The sequence below is a fragment of the Canis lupus genome, chromosome 1 (assembly GCF_011100685.1).
Source record: "Canis lupus familiaris isolate Mischka breed German Shepherd chromosome 1, alternate assembly UU_Cfam_GSD_1.0, whole genome shotgun sequence".
Lineage (NCBI taxonomy): Eukaryota > Metazoa > Chordata > Mammalia > Carnivora > Canidae > Canis > Canis lupus.
Genome location: NC_049222.1, coordinates 98,531,216 through 98,543,773, shown reverse-complemented (window position 1 = coordinate 98,543,773; position 12,558 = coordinate 98,531,216). Strand labels below are relative to the sequence as shown.

Sequence of the window (12,558 nt, the reverse complement as noted above, 5' to 3'; positions counted from 1 at the left end):
TTTAAAAGCAGTGAATGCATGGCATGCCTTCTCTCAGGGGCCAATGTCTAAGACCATTCACTTAACACACAACTACACTTTTCATTCCTCAAATGCAGCTGCAGAAGGAAAATTTTCTTTAAGGAACCATTAGGCATTGATCTTTTCTCTTTGCTTTGTAAAGTTTTGAGTTCATGTACAATTACTGAAGTATTTACTCGTCTAAAAAGTCAATTAGCACAAGAGCAGTTGGAGATTTTAACAGTTTATATGCTGCTTAATTTTCTTTTTCATCCTGAAAAATTTTATGATTAACTATATTTTGTTGGTAAAAATTGTTTTTATTTTTTAAAGAGGGAGGTTGGTGGGAAGAACAGAAGGAGAAGGAGAACCGTAAGCAGGCCAGCTATCATTTCCATAAAGGTGACACTTAACTATATTTAAATCAGCCACCATATGTAATTGGGAAGACACACAAAAGTGCTTCCTCCACTGGAAGGCTTTATGACCCAGTAGGGGTATAAGCAAGCCAAGGCAGACAGAACACTCTGGTTAGTTATTTGATCCCTTTCTTGTAGGAAAAAAAAAATCACTAAAGAAATTTGTAACAAGTCACAGTTACTTAAATTTTATTTAAATTCCATTTAGTTAATGTACAATATTATATATATATATATTTTACAGTATTATATTAATTTCAGGCTTACAATGAAATGATTCAGCAATTCCATATGTTACCCTGTGCTCATTACAAGTGCACTCCTTAATCCCCATCACCCATTTAATGCCATTCCCCTACTCCCCTCCCTTCTGGTAACCATCAGTTCTCTATAGTTAAGAGTATGTTTCTTGGTTTGTCTTTTTTTTCCTTTGAGCATTTGTTAAATTCCACATAGGTGAAATCACATTAATATTTGTCTTTTTCTCACTGATTTATATTTCACTTAGCATTATACCTAGCTCCATCCATGTCATTGCAAATGGCAAGTTTTAATTCTTTTTTTTGCTGAATAATATCCCAATTTTGTGTGTGTGTGTGTGAAAACACAACATCTTTATCCTTTTATTTGTCAATGAACAGGCTGTTTCCATAATTCTGTTGTAAATAATGCTGCAATAAACATTGAGGCACATGTATCCCTTGAATCAGTATTTTTGTATTCTTTGGGTAAATACCTAGTGGTGCAGTTGCTGGATCAGATGGTAGTTCTAGTTTTCAATTTTGAGGAACCTCCATACTGTTTTCTACAGTGGCAGCACCAGTTTGCATTCCCATCAAACAGTGCAAGAGGGGTGGGTGGTTCCTTTTTCTGCACACCCTTGCCAACACCTATTGTTTCTTGGGTTTTTGATTTTAGCCATTCTGACAGGTGTAAGGGGATATCTCATCATAGTTTTGATTTGCATTTCCCTGATGATTAATGATGTTGAGCATCTTTTCATCTGTCTTTAGGCCATCTTCTTTGGAGAAATGTCTGTTCATGTCTTCTGCCCATTTTTAATTGGATTATTCATTTTTTGGGTGCTGAATTTTAGAAGTTCTTTATATATTTTGGATTCTCTCCCTTTATTGCATAGGTCACTTGCCAATATATATCCCCATTCAGTAGACTGCCTTTTAGTTTGATTGTTTCTTTTACTCTGCAGAAGCTTTTTATTTTGATGTTGTCCTAATAGTTTATCGTTGCTTTTATTTTGCCTCAGGAAACATATCTATAAAAATGTTGCTTTGGCTGATGTCAGACATTACTGCCTATGCTGTCTTCTAGGATTTTTTATGGCTTCAGGTCTCACATTTTGGTCTTTAATCCATTTTATTTTTATATATGTTCTAAGAAAGTGGTCTAGTTTCATTCTTTTGCATATAGCTGATCAGTTTTCCCAACACCATTTGTTGAAGAGAACATCCCACTGGATATTCTTTAATCCTTTATCAAAGATTAACTGAGCATTTAATTGTGGGGTTATCTCTAGGTCCTGGATTCTTTTCTGTTGATCTATGTGTCTGTTTCTGTGCCAGTGCCATACTGTATTGATTACTACAACTTTTGTAACATAAGTTGAAGTCTGGAATTATGATACCTCCAACTTTGCTTTTCTTTTTCTTTTTTTAAAGATTTATTTATTTATGATAGAGAGAGAGAGAGAGAGGCAGAGACACAGGAGGAGGGAGAAGCAGGCTCCATGCCGGGAGCCCAACACGGGACTCGATCCCAGGACTCCAGGATCACACCCTGGGCCAAAGGCAGGCACCAAACCGCTGAGCCACCTAGGGATCCCCTGCTTTTCTTTTTCAAAACTGCTTTGTCAGTTTAAAGTCTTCTGTGGTCCCATATAGATTTTAAGATTGTTTGCTCTAGTTCTGTGAAAAATGCTGTTGGTATTTGGTAGGGAGTGCATTAAATGTGTAGGTTGCTTTGGGTAAGTATTGGCATTTTAATATTTGTTCTTCCAATCTATAAGCATGCAGGTCTTTCATATGTCCTTATGTTGTCTTCAGTATCTTTCATTGGTGTTTTATAGTTTTCACACCACAAGTTTTTCACCTCTTTGATTAGGCTTATTCCTAGGTATCTTATTTGGGGGGCAGATGTAAATTGGATTTTCTTAATTTCTCTTGCTTTATTATCAGTGTATAGAAATACAAAAGATTTCTTCACATTGATATTGTATCCTACAACTTTACTGAATTTATCTATCAGTTGTTTTTTTTGTTTTTGTTTTATCAGTTCTTGTAGCTTTCCGGTAGAGTCCTTATGATTTTCTAAATATAGTCTCATGTCACCTGCAAATAGTGAAATTTTTACTTCCTCCTTACCAGTTTGGGTACCTTTTTTTTCTATATATTATCTAATTGTTGTGTCTAGTACATCCAGTATTATGGTGAATAAAAGTGAGAGTGGGGTGGGGGGTGCCTGGATGGTTCAGTCAGTGTCTGCCTTCAGTTCAGGTCATGATCCCAGGATCCTGGAATCAAACCCCATGTTGGGTTCCTTCCTCATGCTCTCTCTTGCCCTTGCTCTCTTCTTCTCAGATAAATAAATCTTAAAAAAAAAAAAAAATGGTTAGAGCAGACAGACATCCTTGTTTTGTTCTTGACCTTAGGGGGGAAAGCAGTCAGGTTTCTCCCCATTGAGGATGAAGTTAGCTGTGGGTTTTTCATGTATGGCCTTTATTATGTTGAAGTATATTCTCTCTAAACCTACTTTGCTGAGGGTTTTTACTATGAATGGATGCTGTACAAATGCTTTTACTGAGTCTATGGAAATGATCATACAGTTTTTCTTTCTCTTATTGATGTGATGTTTCATGTTGATTTCCAGTTATTGAATCACCTTTGCATCCCCAGAAATAAATCCCACTTGATCCTGGGTGAATGATTTTTTTTTTTAAATGTATTGTTGGAATCTCTTTGCTAGTATTTTGTGAAGGATTTTTGCATCTGTGTTCATTAGAGATATCGACCTGTAGTTCTTTGTGGTGGTGTCTTTATCTGGTTTTGGTATCAGGATAATAGTGGTCTCATAGAAGGAATTTAAGAAGAATATTAACTACTCTTTAAATCTTTGGTAGAGGGATGCCTGGGTGGCTGAGCTGGTTAAGCATCTGCCTTCGTCTCAGGTCATGATCTCGGGGTCCTGGGATCAAGCCCTGTATCAGTGGAAGTCTGCTTTTCCCTCTATGTGCTCTCACGTACTCTCTTTTTTTTTTTTTTTTTTTTTTAATTTTTTATTTATTTATGATAGTCACAGAGAGAGAGAGAGAGAGAGAGGCAGAGACACAGGCAGAGGGAGAAGCAGGCTCCATGCACCGGGAGCCCGATGTGGGATTCGATCCCGGGTCTCCAGGATCGTGCCCTGGGCCAAAGGCAGGCGCTAAACCGCTGCGCCACCCAGGGATCCCTCTCACGTACTCTCTAAAATAAATAAATAGTCTTAAAAAAAAAAAAAATCTTTGGTAGAATTTGCCAGGGAAGCTGTCTGATCCTGGACTTTTGTTTGCTGGAAGTTTTTTTTTTTTTTTTTAAGATTTTATTTATTTATTCATGAGACACAGATTAAGAGAGAGGGGCAGAGACATAGGCAGAGGGCGATGTGGGACTTGATCCCAGGACTCCAGGTTACGCCCTGAGCCCAAGGCAGACCCTCAACTGCTGAGCCACCTAGGCATCCCTGTTGGAAATTTTTTGATTGCTGATTCGATCTCCTTGCTGCTAATTGGTTTCTTCAAGTTTTATATTTCTTCTTGCTTCAGTTTTGGTAGGTTATATGTTCCTAGGAATTTATCCATTTCTTCTAGATTGTATAACTGGTTAGTATATAGTTTTTTGTAATTTCTTAACTGTATTTCTGTGATGTTGGTTGTTATTTCTCTTTCATTTCTGAGTTGGTTTATTTGAACCTGAATAAGAGTTTGTCAATTTTATGTTTTCAAAGAACCAGATCCTGGTTTCATTGTTTTATTGTTTTGGGGATTTGGGAGTTTTTAGGGGGGAGGGGTCTCTATATCATTTATTTCTGCTCTAAGCTTTATTATTTCTTTCCCTCTGCTGGTTTTGGGTGTCTTTTTTTTTTTTTTTTTTTTTTTTTTTAGCTCCTTTAAGTATATAGGTTAGGTATAAGGTTTAAGGTATAAGGTTAGGTTGTTTGAGAGTTTTCCTGCTTCTTGAGATAGGCCTGTATTGTATATACTTCTCTCTTAAAACGGCTTTTGCTGCATTCCCAAAGGTTTTGGACCATTGTTTTCACTTGTTTCCATGTACTTTTAAATGTATTCTTTGGTTTCTCAGCTGACCAACTCCTTGTTTAGTGGCATGTTATTTAACCTCATATATCTGTAGTCTTTCCAGATTTTTTCTTGTGGTTGATTTCTAGTTTCAAGGTGTTTTGGTCTGAGATGCACAGTATGACTTCAGTCTTTAATTTGTTGAGGCTTGTTTTGTGGCCTAATATGTGATCTGTTCTGGAGAATGTTTCCTGAGCCCTTAAAAAGAATGTGTGTATTGTGCTGTTTTAGGATGGAATGTTCTGACTATATCTGTTCCCCGTGCCATTCAAAGCCATTGGTTTCCTTGTTTTTGTTTGATCTATCCATTAATGTGTTAAAGCCCTCTATTATTTTTTTATTTCTACCAAATAGTTCCTTCGTGTTTGTTCTTAACTGTTTTAAATATTTGGGTGCTGCCATGTTGGGTACACAACTATTTACAATTGTTATATCTTCTCGATTCTATAGTATCCTTCTTTGACTCTTTTTACAGACTTTTATAGTCTGCTTTGTCTGATAGAAGTACTGCTACTCCAGCTTCTTTTGACGTCTATTTGTACGATGTTCTCCATCCCCTCACTTTCAATCTTCATGTGTCTTTAGGTCTGAGAGGAGTCTCTGCAAGGCAGCATATAAATGGGTCTTGGTTTATTTACTGTGTCATGCTATGTCTTGTGAGTGGAGCATGTAGTCCATTTTACATTGAAAGTAATTACTGGGGATCCCTGGGTGGCGCAGCGGTTTAGCGCCTGCCTTTGGCCCAGGGCGCGATCCTGGAGATCCGGGATCGAATCCCACGTCGGGCTCCCGGTGCATGGAGCCTGCTTCTTCCTCTGCCTGTGTCTCTGCCTCTCTCTCTCTCTCTCTGTGACTATCATAAATAAAAATTAAAAAAAAAAGGAAAGAGAGTAATTACTGATACATACGTATTGCCATTTTGTTACTTGTTTTGTGGTTGTATTTATAGCTTTTTTTCTGATTCTTCTCTTTCACAGCTTGTTGGTTTTCTTTAGTGATATACCTGGGTTCTTTACTCTTTATGTATTGCTTATCTGTTTCTTGATTTGTGGTTACCACTTGATTATATAGAACATCTTCTGCATATGGCAGTCTGTTTTAAGCTAATGGTCACTCAGTGTTGAACTCATTCCTTACTCCTCCCCTCCCTTCCATGTTTTAGGTGTATGGTATCTTAATTTACATCCATTATTTTTTTTGTACTTTTTCATACTCTCCCTTATCTTTCCATTGAAAAGTGTTCCCTTTCATCTTTCTTCTACAGTTAGTTTGGTGGTCACAGACTCCTGTAGATTTGATCTGGGAAACTCTTTCTTCCTCCTATCCTGAATGATGGTTTTGCTGGATATAAAGTATTCTTGGCTGCAGAGGTTTCCCTTTCAGCACTTTGAATATATAATGCCACTCCCATCTGGCTTACAAAATCTAATAGCCTTAATGGGGTTTCTCTGTGTATGCACATTTTCTTGCACCCTTTAAATTGTCAGTTTGATTCCTATGTGTCTTGGAGTTAATCTCCGTGGGTTGATCTTGTTGGGGGTTCTCTGTGCCTCCTGAATCTGAATGTTTCCCTTCCTAGATTTGGGAAACTTGGAGCTATTATTTCTTCAAATACATTTTCTTCCCTGCCTCTTCTGAGATCCCTATGTAGATGCAAATAGTTACTATGTTTGAGGGAGTCATGGAGGTCCCTAAGTCTGTTCTCTTATGTAGTGTTTTTCTCTCATCTGCTCAGCTTGACTGCTTTATATTCCTCTATCTTCCAGATCACTAATACATTACTCTCTGTCCTGTAGCCTATTTATTCCATCCATTGTATTCTTAGTTTCATTTGAGTTCTCATCTCTGATATGTCATCTCTGTGTTAAGGGTCTCACTAATAACCAGTTTTTTTCCATCCAGTAGTGTCCTTATGGTCATTACTTTAAATTCTCTATTAGGCTACTCTCCTGCTGTGGTTTTATTATGGTCTTTCACTTGGGACATACTCCTTGGTCTCCTCATTTTGTTTCTGTTTCTACGTGTTAGGAAACTCAGCTGCATCTCCTCTTGAAAGTAGTGCTTCTATGAAGAAAAGGTCCTGCAGTGTTCCCTGTTCACCAGGACCTGGCGCTTCAGAGGTGTCTGTGTGTGTTACCTGCACCCTGCTATTAGCGTCTGAATAGCTTTTCCTTTCAGTCCAGACTTCTGCACTGACTCTGCCTGCTGTAGGATGTGCTTGCTGTCTGTGGTGTTAGGGAGACCCAGGCAGGCTGGCTTTGAAAGGGAATGACCATAGGAGGGCTCAGGGGTGGGATGGTGGCAACCTAATTTGCATGGAGTCACTAGTCCTAGGGCAGATTTCCCCACAGTGTGGTAGTGGCCAGGGGTGTGGCGTACATTAGCGGCAGTGGCCTGGGGGAAGCTCAAGCAGCTGAGGTACCAACAGAGGGCACCTGGGGAACCTGTGGTGGCTGGACATAGGATGCACAAGGTCAGCACAACTTGCACTGGGCCACTAGTTGTAGGTTGATTCCCCCAAAGCAAGGCGACAGCCAGGGGTCCAGTGCCTGGGGTGTGCAGCAACTGGGCAAGGCCTATGCAGGAGCTGCCAGTACAAAACCAGACCCCCTGAAGAAGCGCAGTGGCCACAGAAGTTCTGCTCAGCCCAGGCCTGGGGCTAGTGAACTTGGTGTGGCAGGAAAAGCAGCAAATGTCTGTGCTCCCATTCCCAAAAGGTGGCTGTGTTTCTGCCACGGGGGCCGGAGCAGGAGCAGCGCACCTGCCCACTCCCTTGTTCCCAGAGTCCCCCAATATGCTCCAGGATCAGTAGAAGCCGATCTCCCTCCCCTCGTGCAGGCTGTCGCTTCTATGCTGCTTCTCAGGCTGCTGTCATGTTAGGGCAGGCCCTGGCTTACTCACCACCCAGCGCTGAGTGGCTGACATTTAGAGCTCTAAATCCCACTGGTTACACAAACTCATGGAACTCAGCCCCTCTGGTTTTCAAGGCCCAACATGCTGGGGATTTGTTTGCTCTGTGTGGGCTCCATGGTGCTTTCTCCTCTGTGACCACAGCTCCCCGCTTCGAGCACCTTCCAACTGTGGTTTCCGCTTTCCATAACCTCTCTGATGCAGCTTCTCTGCATTCAGTGCTGGAGTCTGTTCTGCCAGTCTTTAGCTCACTCCCTGGGTTACAGACTAAGTAAGACGTGAGTGGTACCTAGTTGTAAACCTAGGCCTGGGTGTGATTCAGGTCCTCTTACTCCACTGTCTTGCTCTGCCTCCCCCATGAGTCATGTAGTTTTTCAGCAGAAGCACCTAGCTGTGGAGAACACTTGCATCACTTTGCTGACTCTGGCTTGCACAGCTGTACTAGGGGACGTGTGTAACCAACAGCAGTGATTCATAGGGCCAGGCTGCTCTTGATGCTTTCTTGCTGGGCTGGTGTTTGTTTGGAACTGGCTCATCACATGTGTCTTCTGTGCTAAGATATGCATGAGTGTCAGCGAGGGAGGAAAGGTGGGACTGTAAAGGAAGTCTGGGTTGCGGGAACAGCTAAGGAATGACCACTGGGCAGGTGGAACCAACCATTCTGACCAACATCTTCTTTCTAGCAGAACCAGGGCCAGAATTCCAGCCACGTGGCCACTCATGCCCAGTGACCTTTCCTGGTCCACGGTTCCTCCAACAGTATGTGCTGTGTGGTCACCTTCCTCGGATCTTCCCAAGCTCCTACACAGAAAGCCCCATCCCAAGCTGCTCAAGTGAACAAGCAGATGATGGAGAGAGGGAAGGGAGACTCCAGCTGAGTGGGGTTTCCAGGGTGCTCTTCAGACCTGCTCAGGGTCGGCCAGTAGACTGGGTGGAAATTGAGAGAGTTAGGTGTCCTGAGGAGGCATCTGAAGCAGCCATGTGTGGAAAATACCGACTGGCACTTGGTCCCAAATCTAGCCTCTTGAACCTCCAGAAGCATCACGTGTGCCCTGAGTGTGGCAAAGGCTTCTGTCAGAAGTCAGACCTCACCAAGCACCAAAGGACACACTCAGGGGAGAAACCTTACAGCTGTAGGGAATGTGGGCGAGGCTTTGGCCGAAAGTCCTCCCTCGCCATCCACCAGAGGAAACACTCAGGGGAGAAGCCTTACATGTGCGGGGAGTGTGGGCGCCACTTCAGGTACACGTCCTCACTCACCAACCACAAGAGGATACATTCCGGGGAGAGGCCCTTTGAATGTCAGGAATGTGGGCGAGGCTTTCGCCAAAAGATCGCCCTCATCCTGCACCAGAGGACACACTTGCAGGAGAAGCCCTTTGTGTGTCCTGAGTGCGGGAGAGGCTTTTGCCAGAAGGCATCACTCCTTCAACACCGCAGCTCACATTCGGGGGAAAAGCCCTTTTTGTGCCTTGAGTGTGGACGTGGCTTCAGGCAGCAGGCGCTGCTCCTCAGTCATCAAGTCACACACTCCGGGGAGAAGCCTTACGTCTGTGCTGAGTGTGGGCACAGCTTTCGCCAGAAGGTCACCCTCGTCAGACACCAGAGGACACACACGGGGGAGAAGCCTTACCTCTGTCCAGAGTGTGGGCGTGGCTTTAGCCAGAAGGTCTCCCTCATGGGACACCAGAGAACACACACAGGGGAGAGGCCTTACCTGTGCCCGGAGTGTGGGCGTGGCTTTGGTCAGAAGGTTACCCTCATCAGACACCAAAGGACGCACACAGGGGAGAGGCCTTACCTGTGTCCAGAGTGTGGGCGCACCTTTGGCTTCAAGTCCCTCCTCACCAGACACCAGAGAACACACTTAGAGGAAGGGGCTGATGTGTACGGAGTGTGTGAGCAAGGACTCAGCCAGAAGTCTCACATCACCTCTGACCAGAGATCACACTCAGGGGGCAAGCCATGTGTATGCGGTGAGTGCGGGCGAGGCTTCGGCTTCAGGTCGGCCCTTATCAGACACCAGCGCACCCACTCAGGAGAGAAGCCGTATGTGTGCAGGGAGTGCGGCCGGGGCTTTAGCCAGAAGTCTCACCTTCACAGACACAGGAGGACCAAGTCCAGCCATCGCTTCCCACCTCAAAGCTGTTCTCCTAATCTTTCCTTTCCTCATGAGTGTGAAGGTGGCAGGAAGCACTAGGAAATGTTTCACTTCCCTCAAATGCAGTAGAGGGAAAAAATGTATTCTTTCAGTGCTTGAAAGACAGTCGATTCATGGTTTATGTTCTGTGCTAGCAATGTGTCTTAATTTGCCAGGGCTGCCATAATGAAACACCACAAATTTGATGGCTGAAGAACAATTTCTCACAGTTCTTGGCACTAGAAGTCCAAGTCAATTTATGCATGTTGGTTTCTACTGAAGCCTCTGTCCTCGGCTGGCAGATGCCTGCACCCATACTGTGTCCTCACATGGCCTCCGTATATGCACTTTCCTGGTGTCTCCCCCTCCTCCTCCAAGGACACCAGCCTTACTGGATTAGGACCCCACTCTGTCACCAAATGAGGTCATATGTGGGTTGACTTCAACATATGAATTTGGAAAACTCAACCCCTGGGGCCCCAAATTCATTCTTCTTCAGGGTATGTTCTTAACAGCTCCCAAAGTGTTGACCTATCCCAGCACTGACTCTGTCCAAAATGTTATGTAAATCAAGTGTGGGTGAGGCTAGGAATAGGTTTCATCCTGAGACACAGTTCTCTCTAGCTGTGAACTAGACAAGTTACCACAGATGTAGAATTTGCATTCCCTTTCCACAAGGGGGAAGAAGAAAAGATGGGTCCCCTGAACATGTCTATGGCCTAGGAGGCAAATTCTATTAGATTTTAGGGCTTGATAATAATGTCTCGTTGGATGCTTTGCCCTATGGTCCTGCTGGGCAGCAGCAGTGTACAGCCCCCTGAGACCATGGACGCATTCACCCCCCGGGCCCACCATGGGAATGGCAGACCTACTGCTCTATTTCCTGTTGGACTCACAACTCTTCTGTGGTGCTACTCACTAAGAGGTCTTACAGCCAGCCTATGCTGTGTCCTATCTGTACCATCCTTAGTTCAGGCTTGTAGTTTCCACTGAGCATTAACTGGTTCCAAACTAATCTATCAAACGAGTGTCCAGCAACACCACTGGTGTTCTCTCCAGAACATACCTTCTCATTGTCGCAATAGGAATGAGCTAAGAATTCCCCAAATCTTCAAGCTCTGGCTCCTTTTTGCTCAACAGTTCCTTCGATTTACCTCCCTCCTCACATATTTCTATGAGAAGCAATAAGACACAGGTATACCTTTCAACCCCTTGCTTAGACATCTCAGCTAAGAAGTGGTCACTTGTCACCTCAGACTTCTACCCTCTACTAAACAATGGAGCACAACCCGGCCACGTTTTCACTGCCTCATAATCAGGACAGCCTTTCCTTCAATTTCCAGTAACCTTCCACATTTCTGTCTGAGGTCACAGCAGAATTTCTAATCTTCCTGTTCCTACCATGGCCTCTTTGAGGCAACCTTGGCTTTCTCCAGCAAGTACCTCAAGACTCTTCCCACCCTCTACCCATCACCCAGGTCTAAAACCATCTCCACAGTTTGTCATACTTAGTATGTGTTCTTTTGCCAGGGCTGCCATAACAAAACCTGGGACTGCAAGCCCACGATCACCCTGATCTACTGACCCCTGCCTGGCAGGTGGCACATTCTCCTTGCGTAGCTGTTCCCTTGCATGTGTGCTAGAGAGCAAGTGAACTCTGGTGTCCTTACTCTTGTAAGATCAGGGCTCCACTTTTCCAACATCCTTTATCTTTCAGTACTGCCTTAGGTCCTGTACCCAAATACTGTCACATCAGGAAAGGGCTTCATTATCAACTTTTGTTAGAAAATTTAGTTCATAACACTTGGCCCTATGGACCAGCCCCTCCCCCCCAAATTCCTACTTGCCCTGAACCCCCACCATAAAAGGTCATGACCTTTATGTGAAGCCAGCAGGAAGCACTGGGCAGTGCTATGCTTTCCTGAAGCAGAAAGCAGGAAGAACACTGTTCCTCTTGGCGGCCTGGGGGGGGGGGGGGGGGGGGGCGGGGGCGGTGGTTGTCAGGGAGTGAGTTGGACACACCTGATTTCCAAGCCTTCCTCCACACCCAGGTCTGTTTAATAAACTGCTCCTTTATAAAGATGAACACCAACCATACACCCTCATTTATTCAGCTGTCAAGAATCCTGTGGTCCTAACCCTCAGGATACATAGAGGGTCATGGTCTATTTGTTCTGGACTCTGGCCCTGTGTGGGGGGAGGGCCTTCATCATCACCCTTTCTTAGGTCCTCCAGTAATGCTAGTGAGGGCATCTTTCTGAACCACCAACCCTGCATCCTATTAGCCACACACCAGTGATTCCACCTGAGGACTCCGGGCCTTTCTTCCACAACCCTCCCTAGTCCACCAGACAGGGGCTAAGGAGCTAGAGCACCTGTCTTTCCACCCAGCCCAAGGTACTGTCCCTTTAGCTTGCTTTGTGCCCAGCCCAGGGCTGGCCTTGTCCCTTTGCCTGGGGCACAGAATGGTCCCCACAGTCATTTTCCCCGGGCCCTGAGGCAATAAAAAATTAATACCCCCCAAATAAAATAACCAAAATTTTACATGGCAAAAAATATATATATCAAAAAACAAATGTCAACGTATTTCACAAATAAAAGGTCATTTAACAGACTTTCAAAAAATCAAAAGACCAGAAATGCCAAAGAAAGTGGACAAAAGACCTGATCAGTTTACCAAAAGAGGTATATTGAGAAGCTGCTGAGCTTCACTCATGATAAGATAAATGCAAACTACAACTACA

The 12,558-nt window shown here is 43.9% G+C and overlaps 1 protein-coding gene across 7 annotated transcripts in view; it reads left to right on the top strand.

Moving 5' to 3' along the window:
- ZNF169 (zinc finger protein 169) overlaps nucleotides 1-9,956 on the top strand; it is a 43,078-nt gene extending 33,122 nt beyond the window's left edge. For 5 of the 7 annotated variants that reach the window (XM_038527358.1, XM_038527357.1, XM_038527359.1 and 2 more), the window contains one exon: nucleotides 8,358-9,956. In XM_038527358.1, the coding sequence (XP_038383286.1) occupies nucleotides 8,358-9,874 (1,517 nt within the window). In that variant the 3' untranslated portion in view covers nucleotides 9,875-9,956. The remainder of the gene's footprint in view (nucleotides 1-8,357) is intronic. The other 2 variants (XM_038527363.1, XM_038527362.1) reach the window with 1 other exon arrangement.
- Nucleotides 9,957-12,558: the final 2,602 nt, after the last annotated feature.